This window comes from Scatophagus argus, chromosome 2 (genome assembly GCF_020382885.2).
Source record: "Scatophagus argus isolate fScaArg1 chromosome 2, fScaArg1.pri, whole genome shotgun sequence".
In the NCBI taxonomy this organism is placed as follows: domain Eukaryota; kingdom Metazoa; phylum Chordata; class Actinopteri; family Scatophagidae; genus Scatophagus; species Scatophagus argus.
In genome coordinates this window covers 2,669,299-2,693,204 of record NC_058494.1, presented here as the reverse complement: position 1 = coordinate 2,693,204, position 23,906 = coordinate 2,669,299, and the positions used below count along the sequence as shown (strand labels likewise).

Below are 23,906 nucleotides of genomic sequence, written 5' to 3'. Positions count from 1 at the left end.
TGTTCAACATGTTCAGACTGAGCCAACAAATTTTAACAGAATAAATTGAATATTAACAAAATGTGTGGGTCTAGGTAAAAAAAATATGTCCTTTTCCTGAAAACTATTAAAATGGATTTAAAAGGTTTTGTAAAAGAGCTCTTCGAATGTAAATGCAATAGTCTGGTGGCACTGTTTTGATTAATTCTTTTGTATATATTTGGGGAAAAAAGCATTTTTGAATTACATTTTCACTTTCAAGTTTACATCGTATATTAATAAAGTCCCATCAGGGCTTCCGTAGAGAAGGACACACACACACACACACACACACACACACAGCGGGGAAGTGTTCCTGGACGAGATTCAAGGAAGGTTTCAGCGTTTTATGGCATCTAATGTTGAACTAATCCACACGGCAGAGGAGGGAAATACATTAAACAAAACTGTAAGTAAACTGTCTTCAGGTTACATGGCTTCTTCAAACTTCATTAATGAACTATCGTTAAGGTTGTGCTCGTTCGCTTGTCCTATTGAAGTAACAGGCCGAGAATTATTGTTCTGGTGTTTTTAACTGTAACCCGTACAATAGCTTTATGTTCAGCTCCCTTATTCGTGTAGTTTTCATCCTTTTATTGTTTTAACTGTGAGTGTTGTTATTTTTGATCCCCTGCGTAGTTGAGAAATCAAATCAAACGTACACTTTGGTAAAGTTAGAAAGCGATTGACAGATTCGAACTTCTGAGATCAATAACTCACAAACAAAACGTTGTGGAGACACACTTAACTGAGTTTGTTTTTAAAGCGAGTGGTTGATTCCTCTAATTAACGAGTTTAGGTGTGTTAGGGACCACATCCATAGGACAGAAAGTAATCAAATGTGCCAAAAAGCACAAAAGAGAAAAAGTACAAAAGAAGAGAAAGCAAAAAAAGCACAACGCACACATGGGACTGCTGGAAAGGCTGCCACTCCCAGCAGCGCCAAAACAGATCAATCAGTTGATGTACAACAAGCAGGACCTTCTTGATTTGTGTAGTGATTTTTGAAACATTGCACTGAATATTAGTAAAGATATTGAATATTCTGTGTGGAGTTTTCATCTTCGCCCTGTGCCTGTGTGGGTTTTCTCTGGGTATTACGGCTTCCTCCGCTTTTCATTCCATTTTTTCTTTTCATGTGAATCTCTTTATTTTTTGTCTGGATTGACTTTAAGTTAAAACCATGACACTTTTTGTCTCCTTAGATGGCAGGCTCTGCAAGAAAAGTTCGGGAAAATGAGGATGTAGACAGTACTGATTCGGAGGACAGAGTTCCTCCACTCAGGGGATGTGTAGATAGGACATTAGCAGAAAGGTAAGTCCATGGCCTGTGCAGCAGGATGCTGAAAACACAGCTTTAAAGTTGGATATAGATGGATGACATGACAGTTCCCCAAAAGTGAAGCTAAACCTCCTGATTGCTACTGCACAGCTCTAAATGACATCATTATTGCAAGATGGCAGCAGTCATATCTGATATATGATAAGATAACATTGTATTGTAAATGTAATCATATCTTTACAATGCAGTACGGGAAAGCCTTTTGTACATTGGGGGACACAGACAAAGTGGAGACATGTCGTCCATCTTGGTATATGTACATGTAGTGAGAATATGAAGCTTTTAAAGAAAAATTAACACAGTTTCTTCGTATAAGACAAAAGTTTGGCTTAAATGTAATTGTGATAATATGTAAACATGCACAAAAGGAAGTTTTTTAGGCTCCTGTGTGTTTGGGCGCGTATAGACCTTATCCAGCCACAGAACATATATGTTCAGACTGAGACACTGAGTCAGTTCCTTGACTTGCACTTTACTCCCCACACAGGAGTGACATGGAGACATTTTACTGATAGGGCTTAAAGGGCCACCCACACCAACAACAATAGCTGTAAACTGTCCACACCACAGCTACACTGATCAGCCACAACATTAAAACCACGTACAGGTGAAGTGAATAAAATTAATCATGTGTTTACAATGCAGTGCTCTCCAAAACCTTGGGTTCAGTTACTGTAGTTATCATTAGAGTTATCATTCTTTGCGTAGACAGCCCTGAAGACTTTAACTGGACCTAAAGGATCCAATTCTAATTTCCTGCAGTCACGTGTGTAAACAGTATAGGGACTATGATGCTGCAGGTAAAAATACATTTACATATGTTTATCTTTTCCCCACTTTTTAGCGTTCGGTCTTTACATTTTGGTGTACATGAGATGGCCACCATGGACAAAGGCAGAGAGTTACTCACTCATTCTGGATCTGATGATGGACCTGCAGAAATGGAAAAGAGTCAAATCATGGCGATTATTAAACAGAAGCTTAAAGGTCATCTGAGGGAAAAGTTTACATACATAAACGAAGGTACGTCAGCCAGTCAGTCTCAACTCAAGAATATCCACACAAGACTCTACATCACTCGACAGACTGAGGAGTATGGCTGCATACCACATGAGATTTTAGATCAGTTTAAACTCCCAAATGAGAAGTCACCATATTCAAGGCTTAACTATAAACAGATCCATAGCCTGAATATCTTCAAACCAGGAGGAAATGTTCACCAACAACAACCTGCAAAGGACAGGTCCATCCGAAGAGTGATGACAAAAGGGATTGCTGGCATTGGAAAGACAGTTGCTGTCCAAAACTTTGCCCTAAATTGGGCAGAAGGAAAATCCAACCAACACATTGACTTCATCTTTGTGCTTCCTTTTAGAGAGCTGAACATGCTCAGAGAGGGTGAGTACAGTCTGCTGCAACTTCTTCTTCACTTCTACCCTGAACTGAGACTGCTAGAAGATACGCAGTTATTTGTGAACAAGCAAATACTGTTCATCTTTGATGGTCTGGATGAAAGTAGGTTTCGACTGGACTTTGAAGTAGGTATGAGAGTTAGTGAAATAGTTCAGCAGTCAACAGTGGATGTGTTGCTGACAAACCTCATCAAAGGGAACATGCTGCCCAATGCTCTGCTCTGGATAACTTCCCGTCCTGCAGCTGCCAGTCAGATTCCCCCTAAATACATTGACCAGATGACAGAAGTGCAAGGGTTCGCTGATCAACAGAAGGAAGAATACTTCAAGAAGAGATTCAGCAATGCTAGGCAGGCCGAAGAAGTCCTATCTTGTCTCAAAGGAATGATAAGCTTCCATTTCATGGGCCATATCCCAATCTTTTGCTGGATCACAGCTGAGGTATTTAAGGCAGAGTGGAGTGACCAGAGGAGTCGAAGGATCACAACAATGACAGATTTATATATTCATTATTCACTAATTCAAACACAGAGAGCAGCAAACAAATATGGGAAGAAAAGTTCCAAGGCACAAAAGAAGAGATCGAAATCAGTGAATGCGGACATGATTTTAAAACTGTCCAAGTTGGCATTTGAACAGCTGCAGAAAGGAAACATCATATTCTATGAAGAAGACCTCAGAGAATGTGACATTGATATTGACAAAGCTTCAGTGTTCTGTGGATTTTGCTCTGAAATCTTGAAGCAAGAATGCGGCCTGTACCAGAAAAAGATGTTCAGCTTTGTGCATTTAAGCTTTCAGGAGTTTCTTGCTGCTCTTTACATGTTTCACAGCTGTGTAACAAAGAATATCAGCACTGTGAAGTCTTTCTTGGGTGTTGACCCTACAGATCTGAGCTTCCTAGATTTGCAGAAGAGAGTTGTGGATAAAGCTTTGCAGAGTGAAAAAGGTCAACTGGACCTTTTTCTCTGCTTCTTCCTTGGATTATCGCTTGAGTCCAGTCAGACAATGCTCGGAGGTCTACTACCAAAGATAAAGAGCAGCTCGGACACCGTTGAGGAGGTGAAGAGATACTTAAGAAATTTTCATGCAGGAAACATCCCTCCAGAGAGGTGCATTAATCTTCTTCTCTGCAAGTTTGAGCTGAAAGAAGAGAGATTTCAGGATGACGTCAGAATGTATCTAGATTCAGGAGTAAGACTATCACCCATTGATTGCTCGGTGCTGTCCACCGTGCTGCAGATGTCTGGTGAACTGGTGGATGAACTTGATCTGACAAAATGCTTCACACCATTAGAGGGGATTGAAAAACTTCTCCTACTAATGAAGAACTGCAAGAAAGCTGCGTAAGTACCACATGAAATCTGATTGTGTGGAAAAGGTGTGCTATTTCTACTCTGCAGTACTCTGGTGTTTGACTGTTTTAGAGATTCTGCAACAATTATTTATTTGCCCTGATCAGCCAGTCAACTGTACAGATGTTAGCTTCGGTTAGCTAGCAACTTAATGTTTTTATGTGTAGAATTTGGCTGGTGTGCATATGGTTATGTGACGGTGTTGAAGTGGATTCAGTACAGCCTTAAGAAAAGCAGACAGTTTTTGACATCTTTGAGCTGCATTCAGTCTGGACTGCTGTAAGTGTTCTGTGGAACCAGAAGGTATCACTGAAAAGCTAAGTAACAAAGAGTGACCACTTGTAGGGCAAGTTAGTAGTCAACACAATTTATCAAAACACATATTTGCATATGTATTTGACTCCTATCTCTCAGCTGAATGCAGACCATGCCACACCTTTGTTGTTGAGCAGTTTATACATGAACAGAGCAGAGCTATAAATTAGGAAGGTATATTAGCAGCACAGCTAATATGACGGCTTCCTTCATTTTGGAATCTTAACATGGCACATCTAGATAAGCCAATTCTTGTAACTGGTTTCACATTTCTTTTCAGCGTAATATATTTAGTGATTCATGTTTAAAAAAGTGCTGCAAAAGTGCCATCTTGGATGCCTCTGTCGTAGTAATGATCACTAATCCTACCTGCCTATTTCCTGTTTTAACAGGAAGTTTAAACTTAGTCTAGTCAACTAGTCTAAAAGTAAGAAAACACTCAGAAAACAGTCGAAATTGAGCACAATTTTATCTGTAACGTTAAAAGTGTCCAAAAATATTAATAAATATAGCATTTTAAGTTATGCGAAATAGTTAAACACATTTTTCATTAATATCTTACACTCAACAGTTAACCAGCATTGTTAACATCTTTTTTATAAAGCAACATTTGATGAGGAAGACATGATAGTTCAGTGTGATTTATGTCAATATTTCATTTAAATGTGTACTCTAACAGCTAAGCCTAAACTTAAAGCTGCTGAGGGCCTGCATAGACTGATAGCTGACTAATAGCTGGATTGGGTAATAAATGACAGAAATAAGTCTGACTTCTGCTTTTCTTTGATGGAATATTTATTGCTCGCTGTTAATGTTCTGTGTTTTACATACAAGAATCCATGACTATTGTCCATAACTCTCCATACAGCTAAACATTTCACCAAAACAACAATGAAACATTCGCCTAGCATAACGCTCAAAATGCTATTTGTGCTCCTAAATCCAGCAACACCTTTTGCCCAAGTGAAAGTTCCTACCTGTACTGTAAGTGAGCCAAAGGTGACCTACTGGACCAAGGTGATGTCCTACATGCACTTAGCTCCGGAAAATGTTCTGATGTGTATTAATTAAATAATAATAGTTATAGTAATAATTTACTAACCAACTCGGATTTCTTGTGCCAGCTTGCGAGATAGTCAATTAATTGCTTACGTCCCTACTCTGTGGTAGATAAAATATGATGCAGCGCCCTCTAAGGTGGTTCACTGAGTGTTTTTGTTAGAGAAGGCAGCAGTTATTAGTTAGTTGATCTTAATCGCATGCTGGTACTGCATACTGCTGGTGCCCCTGTCCCTCAAAGAGCCGGAGTCTGCCACTGCAAACTTGCCAAAGTAAAAAAACAAACAAAAGAAAATCTGCCAGTTGTTTTGATGTTTAGGGCTCAGTGCAGAGCTTTTCACTGATGATGGTTATGACTGCTGTTAAGGCTTTTGTAGTACCACCAAAATGAGCTTGTGTTGTTGGGAATAAGTTGTACTTAGTATTGATGTAGTTGTATACTCTTACAATGTTTTCTAAAACAAAACAATACAGTAGCTGTTTACTTTATTACCCCTGCTGCCAGCTGTAGCTTGGAGGGATCATGTTTTTGTTTGTGTGTGTGCTTGTGTCGATGTCTGTCCATTGCTTTTTTTGTGCACATTTGTGAGTGTATGGTTAAGGATTTCTCATAGCTGAGATGTGTTATTGTAAATGTAAAGCAGTATTATGTTCAAAGGAAAATGCATGTGCAAGATAGTCCAATAAAATTAATAAAAACTCAGATGTTTTACCTTTTCAAACAGTGCAATGTCTAATTATGAAAGACCATTAGATCCGAATGATTGTGTAACTTTTTTAGTTTACTGACTTTATTGATTACCTTTTGGAGTATTTTCATGACAAGCTGGCTTATTGCTTTTCTTCTCATTCTGCAGACTCAAGAGTGAGCATTTGGGACATGATCGTCTTACTATACTAGTCTCCACTCTGCAGTCAGCAGACTCACGCCTGAGAGAACTGTGCCTGGTGTGTTTTTCTAACTCCAATGTTCCTCTTCCTGAGGCTCTCTTTGCTGTACTGGGACATCCTGACTGTAAACTGGAGACACTGAGGTCAGTTTAAGATCCAAACCTGAACTGTTAACTGTTTAACTGTTTTAAAATATGAGACATGCTCAGTTATATTATCTACACTCTTGACTTCACAAGTGAATAACAGTAAATTTTGATCCAGCACATCTGACAGACTTTGGCTGCACTGTATTTATAAATGATATGTGATGTTTTGTACAGACTGTCGGGGTTTGCTCTAGGTTTTGAACACTGCCACGCACTGACCTGCATCCTCCATTCAAAACACTCATCTGTGAGAGCACTGGACCTGACAGACTGCATATACAGTTATCCACAGGATTGGAGTGGATATTACTCTCAAGAGGTGAAGGAGAAGAAAAAGTATGAAGATGTTGATGATGAGTTAAGCCTGCTCACTATCATTCCTGCTACCTTGATCAGTCCAGTCTGTAAACTGGAGAAACTTAGGTAAAAGTTTTTAACGATAGACTCATCTTCGTTAATTATTATCTTGTTAACATAATGCTCCATCATTATGTATTTTTGTCTTATTTACAGCATGCTTGGTTGTCACCTGAAAAGTAAATGCTGTCAAGTGTTTGCCTCAGTTCTCTGCTCAAACTCCCAGCTGAGAGAGCTGGACCTCAGTCGGAACAACCTGCAGGACTTAGGAGTGCAGCTGCTCTCTGTTGGACTGGGGAGTTCAACATGTAGGCTGGAGATACTGAGGTACAGAGACATACCTGGACCTTATGATGTAGTTAATCAGCTGGGTATCTGCAAGAACAGTTACAGCTGGAAATCCAGGGTCTTGTGTGTTCTTCTGTTTTCATAAGAGCCCTTTCCTCTACAGGCTGTCACGTTGTGGGATCACAGAGGGAGGCTGTTCCTCTCTGGCCTCAGCTCTGAAGTCTAACCCTTCCCATCTGAAAGAGCTGGACCTCAGCTACAATCACCCAGGGGGGTCAGGAGTGAAGCTGCTCACAGAGAGACTGCAGGACCCAGAATGTAGATTGGAAATACTCAAGTTGGTATACTGTAGAGCTTCCATATTAAAGGAATAGTTCACCCGAAAATGAGAATTCAGTCATTATCTACTCACACTCCATGTAAGTGGAGAGCTGGGAAAAGTTTCAGGAGATCGGTGAGAACTTGCATAGATCAGTGTTACTGCTACTGTACCCAGAAGCTTGTGTATCATGTGAGTACTCACTCACTGCAGATGGGATGATAGCTTAGAGCTACAGTGAAAATCTTGGTTTAAGAAAGGATGTAAATAATGTCTTTTCAGCCCAGTTTGGGATCTCAAGGCTTCTGGAGACTTGGATTATCAGACTTGGATATTATGAACTGTATGGAGCCATTTCATATTTTGCTTTTTTGCCATAAAGTTACAGAAATGTTTTGTGGGCAAACAAATTTTACTCAACTAAATGACAATTTTTTTTGAATTGTGATTTTTTGGTGAACTATTCCTTTAAATAATAGTTCTCCTTCCCAGTACAGGCACCCTTTAAAGCCAGTAAGTGTGGATTTTTTTTTCTTTGATTGTAACATATGTGGAAAATCTGTGTGAATGCTGTGAGCTATGGCTGCAGCATTCAGGAGAAATTGCAAGATTTTTTTTATATATATTACTAATAGGCATTGTCAAAGTAAGAAATCCTACACATACTGGCTTTAAAGCTGCTGTAGTCAGTTCACTTATTATTCATATTAACCTCCTCACTAAGCTAGTAGTGCTGTCAGTACCAGCACATGGGAGAGCTTTTGGCTTTCTTCCAGAACACTTGTTAAATGTTGTCAAAACACAACGTTTTCCACTATGCATTTTTGTTACCTAACCTATATCTGTATGTAACATATAGTGCCTTCTGAACATGTCAGTGTGAGCACATTAGTATCTGATGCCCATGTTAATGACTGTGATCCTCTGTCTCAGTGTGGACCATGATGAAGAGCTCTGGGTGAACACACAGCTTCTGAACAAGTGTAAGCTACTCATGGTGTTATTTACTGAATTTCTACTCTGCCCTGTTAAATGCTCAAAACCAAAATTTGGCTCTCACCATTTCCTTGATAGATGCCGTTGAGCTCACGTTTGACCCCAACACGGTGAATGAACACCTCCTTCTGTCAGAGTGCAAGAGGACAGTGAACCATACTGAAGAGAAGCAGGCATATCCTGACCACCCAGGGAGATTTGATCAACAGAAACAAGTGCTGTGTACAGAAGGTCTGACTGGACGCTGCTACTGGGAGGTGGAGTGGACCGGATTTGTGAATGTCGGTGTGGCATATAAGAGCTTAAAGAGGAAAGGCCGGTGGGACACGGAAATTGAATTGAGCGACAAGGCCTGGACTTTCAATATTACTGTGTGGAACGGTTATTCTTTTCGTCACAGGCGTAGGGAAACATTCATTCCAGTCCCCATCATTGACGTCCAAGGCTTTCTAGCAAGAACGATGAGACTGGGACTGTTTCTCGACTGGCCGGCTGGCATTCTGTCTTTCTATTGGCTGTCTGGTGACACAAAAACTCTGCTTCACACTTTCCACACCACTTTCACTGAGCCTCTCTACCCGGCATTCACTGTTTACTCTGGATCTCTGACGCTGGCCAGTGCAGTAAAGCTGAGAATGGATCATGTGAGTACTAGTTGTCTTAGAGCACCACAGTCCAATTTGGTATCACTGGAAAAACAACTAATTTCTTTCCGGCTTTCTGGATTCCAGGCTCAGTCAAGCTTCACACCTGAGGTGATAACAGAGAGAATTGGCATCTCATACAGGTAAGAAATATTGTTGGTGTAACGGTTACGGTGGGCAACCAGACCTTTTCCTGAGGAGGGCAAATACTGAAATTTAATGGCGGGCAAAAGGAAAAAGCAAGCACCTGTTGAATTGTTTTGTATTGTATTGTTAAGATGCAACATGCCACTAGGTCTTTCTTTGTCTCACTTTTATATTTTCAGGTTGACTTAATTACTAAAATCTTTCAGATTTTTTTTCTTTTTTACTGTCTCCCCACTCTGATCCAAATGAGAGAAAGAGTAGCTGATAAAAATGTTGATACACTCATTTGAGTCGCCTTCATTTACTGTGGCTCAGAGCAATAAGCTAATTGAAGTTACATATAGTTAGCCTAATGTAGTACTCAAAAAACAGCTGTGCTCCTCCAACCAGTAGCAACTGTCCTGAGTGGAAATTCACACTACTGTATACAGTATGTCCTATATTAACCAAAGCACAAGGGTGACACCTACTGGACCAATGAGGTATCCCACATACATTCAGCTGAATCTTCATGATTTCAGTTTACTGAATTGAGATTATAGATGAATAAAGTACAACTATAACTGTAATCATATAAACAGAAAAGTATGTTATGTGCTATATAAAGAGCAGTCATCTCTCCTCCTCTCCTCTCCTTTCCTTGGCTCTCCTCTACCATTCTCAAAAGCATCATTTTACAAAGAGTATCATAATCAGTGGTCATATTAAAGCCAGCACAGTTTTTGACACTTGTTGCACCTGCATACAGGAGAGGAGCAACAGCCTCTGCTGGGGTACAGCAACCCCTTTAACAAACCACACACCAGTTCTGTAGTACTAGAACTGGTAGCAATTTTAATGGCAATTTGTTGACTTTAGTTATGATTATGATTACATTTACTAATGATTATTTGCTATTGTAGCATAGCATTATATTGAGGGGCATTTTGAGCATTGTTTGTGGATTATAATTACTGCCATGCTCCTTTATTTAAATTAGCAGAAATAATAATTAGTTAAATAAAAGTCTAGTGTTTATTTCAGTAATTTCTGAAAGGAATATCTGTGCATATCATCATTCTTTTTATTTGAAAAGGAAAACAAAACAAAGTTTCCACAAACTGTCAAAGTCCATCACAGTTTACAGACTGACTTTGTGGTTTGACTTTGACCCCCCATACCTACTACAGCTGTGCACACATAGCTGTTTCCTGTCCAATTTTTGGATGCACTCACATTCAGTTTTACCTTCAAATGAATTGATTTACATAGAGCATTGAACACAATAACATTGATCTAATTCTAAGAATGAAGGCCAAAGCTTGTCCAGTTGTTTCCTGTTTTAAAATCACTCTGTGTTGTCCAGGTTCACATTCCCCAGCTCAGGTGTGTTCCAGTGTTCTTTGACTGGGCTGGTGTTTCATGTGACTCAGGAGGGGGAGGTCATGTACAAGACTTTGATTTGGGATAAAATGCTCCTCCAACCTGCTTGCAAGGTACCTGGAGGCCCGCTGTTCAGTATCAAGTGTTCTCAAGGCTCCATCTGTCAGCTTCACCTCCCACACTGTGAACCGGAACCTGGTAAGGACTCCATGGCCACCTGTTATACCAACAGACTACAGTATTTTCTTTGTAGGTACCTAAAGTCTGCAGCTGTGCTTTGACAAGGTCATGTAGTGAAACTAATATCAGATGCTGTTGCGTATTCTCAGAACTGGTCTCGGAAAGCCTCTCTGTCGTCCACATTACTGAGGAAGGCATGACCATCTTACAGCCACGGGAGGTTACTAAAACCCACGTGGTTGTGGACACCCCTGACCTCTCTGCCTTTGGCATCGTATGGGATCTCTTCAGCAGGTTTATGAACATCTTGACCAAACCAGTAAGCGGCCAAGTGCTCCTGTTCCTGCGACCAACGGGCAGAAGGGGGAACCTCATCCTCAGCGTGCTTCTGCTACCAAGCAACGTACCTCTGCAGGAGGTAAAACCCTTTGTCACAGCATCCCTTCAGACTTCTTTTGTGTTAATCAACTCTGAGTCATTGAAGTGGCCTCCTCATTATTACAAAAGCACGCAAACATTTCTTAATTAACTCCTTTAACCCTCCAACAAAATGTTCTGATAATCACCAAAGGTAAAAGTGCAACATGAAAACTGTGAGTACATCCAGGCCCCATCCTACTGTCTCCTCCACAAAAGCCAACATTACAGCCTCCACAGTGACCCAGAGGGCTATAAAATCCAGCCCCCAGTGAGTATAAGTGTCAGATACAATTTCTACTGCATGTGCATACAACTCTGAGAGCAATCAATCTGCAAAATGACATGATTGTATTTTCATTTCAGCGTGCGCTGTTTTTTGAAAACTACGGACCAAATTACCATGCATCGTTTGAGGTCATCCTGACGACGAGCACAGAGGAAGTGACTCTGATGGTGCAAGATCCAGACAGGATGCAAGTTTGGGTTCATAGCCTTCATCTGCCTGGTGAGGACAGCACTGCTCACTTCAAAACACAGGCTTTGAAACTGTGATACAGCGTGATGTATATTGTAAAATTTGAGTCAAAATATCATTTTTTATCACTCTTGGAGTCATATGTGAAAAACACAAAAGCCCATCTCTGTAGCTGGTGTTTGGTTTGTCCTGTCTGGGCTACTGTACAAATGTGGCTCATTGTAAGGTAACAAAAACAATCCATTCCTGCTCCGAAATTCCCTCCAAATCCTACACATTGGACCTTTAAGTTCATAAATTGAGTTACATTTTTAGAAGTTCTCACATTTTTAGCTGTCTTTGTTGAAATATGGCCACTGACTGCTGAATCAAATTATTTTTTCCAGCTTCATCTGCACATGCTTCTCCAGATGAAAATCTGCAAAGGATGCAGAGCAATATCTCAGCCGAGGAGAAGCTGCGAAAAGCTCGGGGACACTTTATTGAGCGAGTGTCTGATCCTGTCCTCAGCAAGCTGCTGATTGAACTTGTGCAGCACAAGGTTTTAAGTGATGCTGAGGAAGAAGCAGTCAGAGACAAACCCAGGGCAGACAAAGCGCGAGACTTAATAGACATGGTGCGAAAAAAGGGAGCAGAAGCAAGTTCGATCATGATTAAAACTCTCTCTGTGAATGATAAATTCCTTTGCAAAGGGCTCAGCTTAATGTGAAGCAAATATGCATTGAAATCTAAAGGCAACTTTGAGGATCAGAACTTAATGAAGATTTGAATGAATGTTGAACATGTAAATGGAGGAAAGAGGATAGAAGATCAATGCAATGAATGATACTGGATTTAACCCCCTGGAGTCCAGGGACGTGCCGGTGCGTCTTTATCACGTTTCACAATGAGATGACGTCGCTGCAAGACGCAGCCTCGCTGAGTTTTTAGTTTTAATTTGTGTCAAAAGTGGACACTTCAAACTGTATACAAGTTTTTAGATTTTGTAACATTTTGTCAAGTAAAACCTGAGTTATGATAAACAACATACGCGATGCTTTTTTCTGAACATTGTCAGCACGTTTTTAGAAATAATATATATAAGTTTTACGTTTTATAAATAATTTGTGTGTGCATTTTATTGTGACACCTGATTGTGTTGTAAATAGCTGTACAAAAAAACACCTGAGGCATTTCCTGCATTTTAAGGTAAATAGTTGTAAATAACTTGTTGTTTGCGATTCTTTTTTTGAGATTTACAATTTATAGGCAAGGCAACGTAAACCATTTTTAAGCTGAAATTTAAAGGTACAATCACAAGTAGTCAAAAACAGACAATGACTCCAGAGGGTTAATGCTTTGTTCTAAATGATTTTGAATGTGGTTGTATGATGTAATCGGGTGACGTATCAGAGTGAGCAGAGGCTTTGCTATACACAACACTTCTTGCACTTTACTTTGACTGAGCAACATCACAACATTTCTGCTATGGGAACCATGTGAACCTTACAAGTCACATGATGAAAGGGTGGGCTGATGACCGACGACGAGCCACACTGTGGCTCTGGGAGGACAGGTGAGTCATTCACACCTGGACACATCAGACTCTAACAAGTCACATGATGGCTGTGTGTGACAACGACCCATTCACCACCTTGTGGTCACATGTTGGCTGGGCAGGTCTCCTGTCTGGGTTTAATACCTGGGACTCCCAGCCAGTGAATCAGCACTGAAGAAGCCTTCTGGATGAGAGGTGAAACGCTAAGCTCTTCTACACAAGATGGCCTGGATGACTGAGAATCTACACAGACAACATTTCTGTTTATATTTCTGTTGATTACCTCTAACATAGCTGTAAGACAGTTACTGTATGTACCAGTGCTCTACAGAACATGCTGTTTCACTACAATATGAACAGATTCTGCTTATTCAGCTTCCTCCTGTCCTCAGTGAATTTGATGGCAGTATTCTGCTCATCTGCTGGGTCTACTGCATTTTTCTACTTGTCATAATTTCTTATTTTCCATTCCAAGTACACATTTAACTTTAATATATTATCTGTATTTTTTATTTTCTCTGCTACTCCTTCTGCTACTCAAAGCCTTCAAGAATATTAGTCTGGTGGAAAAAATACGAATTCTCTCCATTTTACTTTGTATTTTTGGTTGAAATTTAAGAATTGAAGAATGTAAATTTCTCAGGTCTTTCAGGTTCCTCAGGTTCTTCAGTGGCCAGCTCGGACCATGTGCATATGCATATAAGAAACAGGTTTATTTTATTTACTGCATTTATGAAAGACATGTTTGAAAAGTTGTCTTTAAAAAAAGTTTTCAAGTAATGTTTGAAGCTGTCTGAACTGTGTTTGGGTTATATGAATAAAGAATTGAAAATATGGCCAGTGTTTCTGTTATATTTACCAGCTATGGCGGCATGGCTGGTGTATTAACCTTGTTGTTCTTGGTGTGTGCTTGTGTGTGTGATGGCAAAATGTGATCCTGGAGACACTTCCTGTAACATGGACTATCACACTTTGTAGTCATTCCTACAGTATTACTGGAGTACTCAGCGGAACTGCAACTAACAATTATTTTTGAATGTCATATTTCATTTTCAGTATTATTTCAGACACTCATCTGAAAAGTTTTTTTACTGCACCTTGCACGGTGGTGACACTATCCCTTTGACAAAATCTGTCCATAGACGGATTTAAACATGTGACAAAACTCAAAACCATCACCAGTGAGTTTCTCCATGACCCCATCTTGCCATGTTGGTACACACACACACACAAGCAAGATAATAACAATACTGTATATATGTAATATACTTGAAAAATCAAAGCAAAGTAAAAAATACTCATTTAGCAAAAAAGGCCCCTGTGCATGTTACTGTCATAGCTGGTTGGTTTGAACTCCATTACATAAACTTCATATACAGTGAGGTAATTTAGTCTAGCAGTCCCAAACTAGGGGTTGGGTCTTTCCAAAGGGTCACAGGATAAAATTGAGATGTTGTGAGAAGAGAACAAAGAAAAAGCAAACTCTGTCTCAAATGTCCATGAAGTTTTTGGACTCTTTGTCGGAACTTGATTCACAACCCAAAACATGCAAGGAACTAGTGATTTAATTAGAAAAAAATGTATTAGCTTATCATATGTAGAGCTGCAACAGTTGATTGATTAACTAGTAAGTTGATTAACCAAAACAAAAATCAATGACAACCTTTCTGATTGATTCAAAGGTAATTTTTCAAGCAAAAATATCACGTCACAATATATACAGAAGTGTATATATGCTGCTCAAGCTAAATAAATAAATGAATAAGAACATCTGACTCAGTCTCTCGTCATGTCCTTTACTTTGTTATTACATATTTGAAGGCGTGTAAAGTTTTATAACACTACAGATGTTTTGAGGACGGGACACAAGAGGGGGCTGCTGCTCTGCCAGCTGACCTGAACCATCAGTAATGTGTGTTGCAGCTTCCTGATACTGCAGCATTTTTGTATTTCAGACAAAGTTTTCATGCCCAACATTCATTTTTAAGAGCAGTAGAAATTTATTGTTGTCATGAGGGCTGTGGGCTGTAACAGAGATGAGAACCCCTGCAGATACTGAAAGAGACAGAAGCAAAACATCTACAAGGCAGTGGAGACAGTTTAAAGGAGGCAGATCCCGTGTTGAACAAGAACGAGGCAGAAATCTCATATTATCAACGTTATTGCTCAGTCACTCAGTCAACTTTCTCAAACTGTACTGTACAAGGAATTCTACATCAGCTGGGAACAAAGAGGACTTAATGGTGCTGAGAGTATTTACAGCAACAGGGCAGTGTATGAGAGACATCACCTGAATCTGCAGCTCCCCTCAGTTTTACAGTTTTGGTTCAATTTCAGCTTCAAATAATCGTTACTGTTGCAAGAATTGTAAATAAGTAACTAATGTCAATGTTTTTCTTGTTTCTGCTTCCCCCAAGTGGCCAAAACATTAATTACTGCAGGTTTAAAGATAAGAACAATAACAGATTAGAGAGCAATAACATCACACTCATTGTTAAACCGTTATATCAGATTTGTTTTTGTGCTGTTTTTGTACATCTGGGGCAAAAAAAGAAAATCTACACAGCAAGCTGAAAACACGAGCTGTGCGTTTTTCAGCTAAAGTACATTCTGAATTTAGATCCAAAACAACATTTTTATGAATTTAAAGTCATATTTTTGATAATTTATGGTTTGGTCTTGAGACACAATCTCTTTAGCAGCTAGCTGTTTGACCTTCTTAACCAGTTTGATGATGACTCCGTTTTCCATTTAATGCAGGGTGGATGGCATTTGGTTGGAGGCAGTGGGTTGAGACACTGAGGTAAAAGTGGCTAAGTCACTTCGGACTCTGTCTCCTGGAATATGATTTATTCCACCAGTCACACTCTGCATTTAGAACTGGGCCAAACAGCTTCCTCACTCTGGCATTTCACTAAAGTTGACTCCTTTGAGATGAGACACAGTATACAGAAAGAGATGAACTTATCAGATTTTAAAAACACATGCAGCATGTGTTTCCTCTGTTCTTATTTGATGGATAAGAATTAAAACGCGGCTGACATCAGTGTAGAGCTGATGAAACAGTCGTAGCTCTTTTTCTCTCTCTTCTCATATCAGTCAAAATAATGCCAACAGTAACCGCAGTCCCAAAGACAACCACGGGAATCAGGAACAGCCAGGACCGTGTGTTAGTGTCTCCTATGGGAAACATTTAGCATCATGAGGAGAACACGCTGACACATTGTGTTTTACTGAGAATATGAAAATAGGAGAATCAGTCTTACTTGTGATGTCCGTTTTGTTCTGTCCACCACAGGATATCACAACATTGACTAGAAGAGTCTTCTGTTCAGCAGGGTTTGCAGCCACACATCTATAAGAGGAGCTGAAATCCTGTTGGTGTACAGTGAGAGGCAGAGAGAGAGCGACGCTGCTCTGATTCACTTTGTCCTCGTCTCTGTACCACAACAGAGTCGTCTCTTCAGCTTTCTCCACAAAGCACAGCAAGGTGCAGCTCTCAGCACTCACATTCAGTGTGATCACTGTAGGAGTTGGGACAGCCTCTGGAGAGGAGAGTTTTCACACAGCACTCTTTAAAGGCTCAGTTCACGTGCTGTGCTGCCCAACATTAATATTAATATATTAATGTTAAAAATACATTAAATGCAGTTTACGATAATACTTTAACTTTAAAAGCTCAGTATGCAAAATTATACCGAGTGAAGTTTTTCTTACCATACACTGTGATTCTATAAGCTTGATTGAAACCTCTTCCTGTTTTACTGTCAATATGATAAATCCCTGAGTCGTCCCTCCGTAGTCTTGTGATTGTAAAGAGTCCAGTGTTGTTGTCCCAGAGAAGTCTATCCTTAATTTTATCAAAAGACTGGAACTTCCTCTCAGTCACCATAGCAACAATCGTTCTTCCAAAGGAGAGAAATGCCCTCTCCACCACAGAGTCAGGTAGAGTGATGGACCCTCCCTCTGTGCCTGTCAAGTTCTTCACTTCCTCAGCATCAGATGAGACTATCACTGTAAAATATAAACAGATACAACGTTTAGCACAGGTCACAAGTTATTATTGATAGAAAACTGCAGTGTTTAAATGATTCCCACGTGTACACAAAACTTCCTGTGCTGCTTTAGCAGGTCATCCCTGACAGATTCATAGTAAACAGACCACAGAGACAGACAAACAATAAACAGATGTACAGCACTGGAACACAGCTCTTCAGGCAGTCATGACCGACAGGTAATAATAACAATAATATGAAAAAGAAGAAGCAGAACTTTATTTGTATTTGTCTGCTTGGGTCACCATACAAATCATAGTTGTGAATAAGAACAAAAGATATTAAAACACAACAAGCACAAAAGTCACAGTAACAGGTTAAGGTGAGGTTAATCTCCTCAAGCAGGATATTCCAGAGGTTTGGGACAAAAGACGAGTCGACCTGAAGTCAGCAGCCTGGACGGAGGAACAACTAACAAGGACAGGTTAGAGGCTCCCAGGTCATGACTTGGAGCATAACGAGTCAATAGCTCTATAATAAAACTGAGGGTCAGACCATGTTTGGTGTTACAAGTTATGAAAAGAACTTTTAAATCAATCCTGGCAACTAGTTAAAGGAGGAAAGAGTTTTTGAGACCCACAAATGGTCTTAAAATATGAGAAGCAGAATTCTTGATTAGCTGAAGTTGAGCCACTGCTGCTTGACTGGAAAATGTCAACAGGGATTGTGATAGTCGAGACGCAATAAGACAAAAGTGAGCATAAGCCTTTCTAAGTAGAAAAGCTTATCTTAGTCACAAACATACAAGCAACTTTTTTTCTTTTTTCTTTTTTTTTTAAACAATTTTTATTATTTTATTATTAAAAGATGCTGAAGCTGATTTATAGCTTGTTTTATTACAATCCTCTCTCTCAGTTCCCAGACTTACTGCACCTGTGGAACATGAAATGCTTCCCATGTAATTTTTAATAAACACCACAGATCCTAACAGTATACCACTGACCATTTAGCTTGTTTATCTATGGACAATACAGTCGGTTCCATTTGTTTATGTATCAGTGTTTTTTTCAGTTCAAGGTGGCACATTTATTACACACCGAAAATTTACACAGTTATCATTAACATGCCACAGAAACTATTTATATGAATTGAAAATGAATTCAATTCATACTGAATTAATGCTTGAATTGAAAATAAAACTTGGATCTGTGCACCATTTCAGTCATCCACACATTTTCTAACCAGCTTCACCAAAATGAAATATTTGACAGTAAATGTTGAAGATGCAGGTTTGGTTTAAAATGACATTTAAAGGACTGAACAGATTCAGCAGAAATTATTCACACACATCTCTCAACACGTAAACACTGAACATCACACTAACAAGTTACATCAGTTATGTCCATAAAGAGTTACCTGTGAAAACGAGGAAAATCATCATGTGGAACTTCATGGTTGTTTTTGGATGTCAGACCTGAAACTTTGTGAGAAACCTGAAACATGTTTGTGTCACTCGTGAGTAGAGCTTTGTTTCAAATCAAACACAAGCATCATCACCGCAGCTTCCTGTCCAACCTCCCCAAAGTTAAACGCTTCATTAACCCCTAAAGATCTTAGCAGTAAAATTACTGAAATTACTATTATTTTCACGAGAATTTCTTTGTTTTATATTAGTAATGCTTGTATAAATCATTTCACACCAGGACATCTGTCTTCTGCCGTCCGCAAGGCTTCCACACAGTGCCAGTAACATTAGTTGCAGCAATACTAAATTCGGTAAAGGAAAATGTCAATTTCTTGTTCATGAGATGAAATGTCCACACTGAGGGTAGAAGCTGTCAGTTATCAACTTTATCAGCTGGAAACAAGGGAGTTTGTGTTCATCATCAGGAAGAATAAGAAGCATATTTCATACAAAGCAAGATTTTCATTTGAACTAATGTGTTTCCCATTCAAAACGTCCGTGTTCAGAAGGAACACATCTTCAATGTGCAAGCAGCAACACGAGAGACCCAGCAAGAATCGTTCATTCAATCTACTTCACACTCGACACTGACTGCACAAGTTTATCAAGAGAGATTAACCCAACCCTCTCTATATATGGCTCTTAATTTAATCACTACAGCAGGGGTGTGCAAACTCTTTGCAAAGAGGGCCGGATTTGATAAAGTGAAGATGCCGGGGGACCAATAGTTCCTTCTGACATTTTTTTCAACCACAAAGGTTACATGCAAATACACACTGTTATAAAACAATTTTCTTTGTCACAAGTATCTTTATTTTTCAAATGGCAAAGCAACCAAATAAGCCACTCAGGCAGACGTGAACAACTCTAAAAACATTTTCATGTCTGGAGAGTCAGATAACATTGAACAAACTGTGTGTACCTTAAATTTCCATCAGTTTGATGAATATCTTTGCCTCATGATCATTTTAAACATGAGTTATAAGTAATGCAAAGCTGTCTGTTACCATTAAAGTTTAAAACAAGTGAATTTTGCTCTTGTCTTTCACAAGGTCTTTCAGAAAATAATAATTTGTGTCACATCTACAGGTACATAACATCAACAGTGATAACCAAATTATATTAAAAAGTTCAATAAAATAAGTGCCATAAGTCCAAGTGCATAAGTGTGCTTTTGGCTTTTCTCTGTTAATAATGACAAATGTTACCCTTCAAAACACTCAATTTCAGATTGATTAAGAAACAGATAATTTGCTGACACTAATGAGAAGGGTGCTGCTGAGATCTGGATTTCAGTAAAGAGGCCAGGTCTGGTTTGAGGGCAGTGGCTGAGATGCATAAAATGTCACATAAGTGGGAGTCACTTAGTCTTGACCTCAATCAGTTCTTATTCAGGTTCATTACAGAGAATGTCTGCTCACACCAGTATGTGGAGCTGTGTACTTTCCCCTCTGCTCTTCTCCATCTACACCAACTGCTGCACCTCCGGCCACCAGTCTGTCAAGCTGATTAAGTTTGCAGACGACACCACCCTCAATGAACTCATCTTGGACGGGGATGAGTCTGCCTACAGGAGGGAGGTGGACCGTCTGGTGTCCTGGTGCGGTAACAACAACCACCTGGAGCTGAACACCCAGAAGACGGTGGAGATGATCATTGACTTTCGGAAAGTGCCAGCTCCATCGCTCCCCCTCACCCTGACAGACACCCCCATCTCCATGGTGGACTCCTTCTGCTTCCTGGGTACCACCATCACCCGGGACCTCAAGTGGGAGCTGACCATCAGCTCCCTCATCAAAAGGGCCCAGCAGAGGATGTTCTTCCTGCGGCAGCTGAGGAAACTCAAGGTGCCAGTCAAGATGATGGTCCAGTTCTACACGGCCATCATTGAGACCATCCTCACCTCCTCCATCACCGTGTGGTACGCTGGGGCCACAGCCAGGGACAAGCACAGACTGCAGCGTGCTGTGCGCTCTGGTGAGAAGGTGATCGGCTGCAGCCTTCCATCTCTCCGAGACCTGTACACCTCCAGGACTCTCATGTCATGATCCACCTGCTGACCATTTGAGCTGTTTGCCTCACCTACTTGCACTACTTCCACTCTGTACTATCTCACTTTTGTATTACCTCCAGAACCATATTTATTTTACTTATCTTATTTTATTTTGTCTTACCTTATTCTATTTTATTATTATATGTTACTCATTCTTATGTTCTATGTATGCACCAATCACCAAAACAAATTCCTAGTAATGTGAAACTTCTTCACTTACATGGCAATAAAGACTTCTGATTCTGAGGAAGCTCAGCATTTTCTTAGCAAATGAAGAGATGAAGAGAAAATCAACATGTCCTTTTCAATAACTGCAAAATCCTGAAAGCGTTTGTTAACTTCCACAGAAAGAGATGCTATAGCTGTTGTTTTTGCGCACTGATGTTGTTCTGTGGGAAGCTGCCAATGACCTCTTTCAAAGCGGGGAAGTGGACAGTGCAGGGCTCTGTTTGGCACAAGTGTCTTTGGAAAAGCTGCAGCTGAAAGAAAGAGATGAACTTATCAGATTTAAAAAACACATGCAGCATATGTTTCCTCTGTTATTATTTGATGGATAAGAATTAAAACGCGGCTGACATCAGTGTAGAGCTGATGAAACAGTCGTAGCTCTTTTTCTCTCTCTTCTCATATCAGTCAAAATAATGCCAACAGTAACCGCAGTCCCAAAGACAACCACGGGAATCAGGAACAGCCAGGACCGTGTGTTAGTGTCTCCTATGGGAAACATTTAGCATCATGAGGAGAACACGCTGACACATTGTGTTTTACTGAGAATATGAAAATAGGAGAATCAGTCTTACTTGTGATGTCCATCTTGTTCTGTCCACCACAGGATGTCACAACATTGACTAGAAGAGTCTTCTGTTCAGCAGGGTTTGCAGCCACACATCTATAAGAGGAGCTGAAATCCTGTTGGTGTACAGTGAGAGGCAGAGAGAGAGCGACGCTGCTCTGATTCACTTTGTCCTCGTCTCTGTACCACAACAGAGTCGTCTCTTCAGCTTTCTCCACAAAGCACAGCAAGGTGCAGCTCTCAGCACTCACATTCAGTGTGATCACTGTAGGAGTTGGGACAGCCTCTGGAGAGGAGAGTTTTCACACAGCACTCTTTAAAGGCTCAGTTCACGTGCTGTGCTGCCCAACATTAATATTAATATATTAATATTAAAAATACATTAAATGCATTTTACGATAATACTTTAACTTTAAAAGCTCAGTATGCAAAACTATACAGAGTGAAGTTTTTCTTACCATACACTGTGATTCTATAAGTTCTAGGGAAACCTCTTCCTGTTTTCCTGTTGTCAATATGATAAATCCCTGAGTCGTCCCTCTGCAGTCTTGTGATTGTAAAGAGTCCAGTGTTGTTGTTCCAGAGAAGTTTATTCTTGTAAATTTCATCAAAAGTCTCTAGTTTCCTCTCAGTCACCATAGCAACAATCTTTCCTCCAAAGGAGAGAAATCCCCTCTCCATCACAGAGTCAGGTATAGTGATGGACCCTCCCTCTGTGCCTGTCAAGTTCTTCACTTCCTCAGCATCAGATGAGACTGTCACTGTAAAATATAAACAGATACAACGTTTAGCACAGGTCACAAGTTATCATTGATAGAAAGCTGCAGTGTTTAAAATTATGAAGGGATTTTTAAACAATTCCCACATGTGCAGAAAACTTCCTGTGCTGCTTTAGCAGGTCATCCCTGACAGATTCATAGTAAACAGACCACAGAGACAGACAAACAATAAACAGATGTACAGCACTTTTTTAACATTTTTAAATCAATTTTTAAATCAATCCTGGCAACTAGTTAAAGGAGGAGAGAGTTTTTGAGACCCACAAATGGTCTTAAAATATGAGAAGCAGAATTCTTGATTCGCTGAAGCTGAGCCACTGCTGCTTGACTGGAAAATGTCAACAGGGGATTGTGATAGTCGAGACGCAATAAGACAAAAGTGAGCATAAACCTTTCTAAGTAGAAAAGCTTATCTTAGTCACAAACGTTTTTTTTTCTTTTTACTTTTCCCTTTTTTTTTTTTTTTTTTTTTTTACAATTTTTATTGTTTTGTTATCAAAAGATGCTGAAGCTGATTTAAAGTTTGTTTAATTACAATCCTCTCTCTTGGTTCCTGGACTTACTGCACTTAAAGCAAGAGATGCTTCCTGAGTCATTTTTAATAAACACCACAGATTCTAACAGTATACCACTGACCATTTAGCTTGTTTACATATGGACAATACAGTCGGTTCTATTTGTTTATGTATCTGTGTTTTTTTCAGTTCAAGGTGGCACATTTATTACACACCGAAAATTTACACAGTTATCATTAACATGCCACAGAAACTATTTATATGAATTGAAAGTGGATTCAATTCATATTGAATTAATGCTTGAATTGAAAATAAAACTTGGATCTGTGCACCATTTCAGTCATCCACACATTTTCTAACCAGCTTCACCAAAATGAAATATTTGACAGTAAATGTTGAAGATGCAGGTTTGGTTTAAAATGACATTTAAAGGACTGAACAGATTCAGCAGAAATTATTCAAAATTATTCACACACATCTCTCAACACGTAAACACTGAACATCACACTAACAAGTTACATTAGTTATGTCCATAAAGAGTTACCTGTGAAAACGAGGAAAATCATCATGTGGAACTTCATGGTTGTTTTTGGATGTCAGACCTGAAACTTAGTGAGAAAGCTGAAACATGTTTGTGTCACTCGTGAGTAGAGCTTTGTTTCAAATCAGACACGAGCATCATCACCGCAGCTTCCTGTCCAACCTCCCCAAAGTTAAACGCTTCATTAACCCCTAAAGATCTTAGCAGTAAAATTACTGAAATTACTATTTCTTTGTTTTATATTAGTAATGCTTGTATAATTCATTTTACACCAGGACATCTGTCTTCTGCCGTCTGCAAGGCTTCCACACAGTGCCAGTAACATTAGTTGTAGTAATACTAAATTCGGTAAAGGAAAATGTCAATTTCTTGTTCATGAGATGAAATGTCCACACTGAGGGTAGAAGCTGTCAGTTATCAACTTTATCAGCTGGAAACAATGGAGTTTGTGTTCATCATCAGGAAGAATAAGAAGCATATTTCATACAAAGCAAGATTT

At 39.6% G+C, this 23,906-nt stretch overlaps 2 protein-coding genes across 3 annotated transcripts; one reads left to right on the top strand and one right to left on the bottom strand.

The window, feature by feature from the left end:
- Positions 1-314: 314 nt before the first annotated feature.
- Positions 315-14,102, top strand: LOC124065613 (NACHT, LRR and PYD domains-containing protein 3-like). 2 transcript variants are annotated; one of them, XM_046401125.1, is made up of 15 exons: positions 315-427; positions 1,224-1,333; positions 2,205-4,118; positions 6,359-6,535; positions 6,716-6,964; positions 7,055-7,225; positions 7,350-7,523; positions 8,439-8,488; positions 8,580-9,145; positions 9,233-9,288; positions 10,638-10,852; positions 10,984-11,252; positions 11,406-11,522; positions 11,618-11,759; positions 12,116-14,102. In XM_046401125.1, the coding sequence occupies exons 1-15, from the start codon at positions 368-370 to the stop codon at positions 12,436-12,438; spliced, it is 4,593 nt and encodes a 1,530-aa protein (XP_046257081.1). In that variant the 5' UTR covers positions 315-367; the 3' UTR covers positions 12,439-14,102. The 2 variants fall into 2 exon arrangements, with proteins under 2 accessions (XP_046257081.1, XP_046257090.1); XM_046401134.1 differs by lacking the exons at positions 315-427; positions 1,224-1,333 and having other exon boundaries at positions 2,272-2,383; positions 2,736-4,118.
- Positions 14,103-20,917: 6,815 nt separating this feature from the next.
- On the bottom strand, positions 20,918-23,547 carry LOC124053533. Its single transcript, XM_046378778.1, has 4 exons — positions 23,411-23,547; positions 22,031-22,333; positions 21,580-21,858; positions 20,918-21,493 (listed from the first exon to the last, which is right to left on the bottom strand). The coding sequence occupies exons 1-4, from the start codon at positions 23,445-23,447 to the stop codon at positions 21,357-21,359; spliced, it is 756 nt and encodes a 251-aa protein (XP_046234734.1). The 5' UTR covers positions 23,448-23,547; the 3' UTR covers positions 20,918-21,356.
- Positions 23,548-23,906: the final 359 nt, after the last annotated feature.

Coding starts and splice junctions, on each gene's coding strand:
- LOC124065613 (XM_046401125.1), top strand. CDS start 368: ATGGCATCTAATGTTGAACTAATCCACACGGCAGAGGAGGGAAATACA. Junction 4,119..6,358: donor AAGAACTGCAAGAAAGCTGC/GTAAGTACCACA, acceptor CTCATTCTGCAG/ACTCAAGAGTGAGCATTTGG. Junction 6,536..6,715: donor TGTAAACTGGAGACACTGAG/GTCAGTTTAAGA, acceptor TGTTTTGTACAG/ACTGTCGGGGTTTGCTCTAG.
- LOC124053533 (XM_046378778.1), bottom strand. CDS start 23,447: ATGAAGTTCCACATGATGATTTTCCTCGTTTTCACAG. Junction 21,859..22,030: donor TTATAGAATCACAGTGTATG/GTAAGAAAAACT, acceptor TCTCCTCTCCAG/AGGCTGTCCCAACTCCTACA. Junction 21,494..21,579: donor GAACAAGATGGACATCACAA/GTAAGACTGATT, acceptor TGTTTCCCATAG/GAGACACTAACACACGGTCC.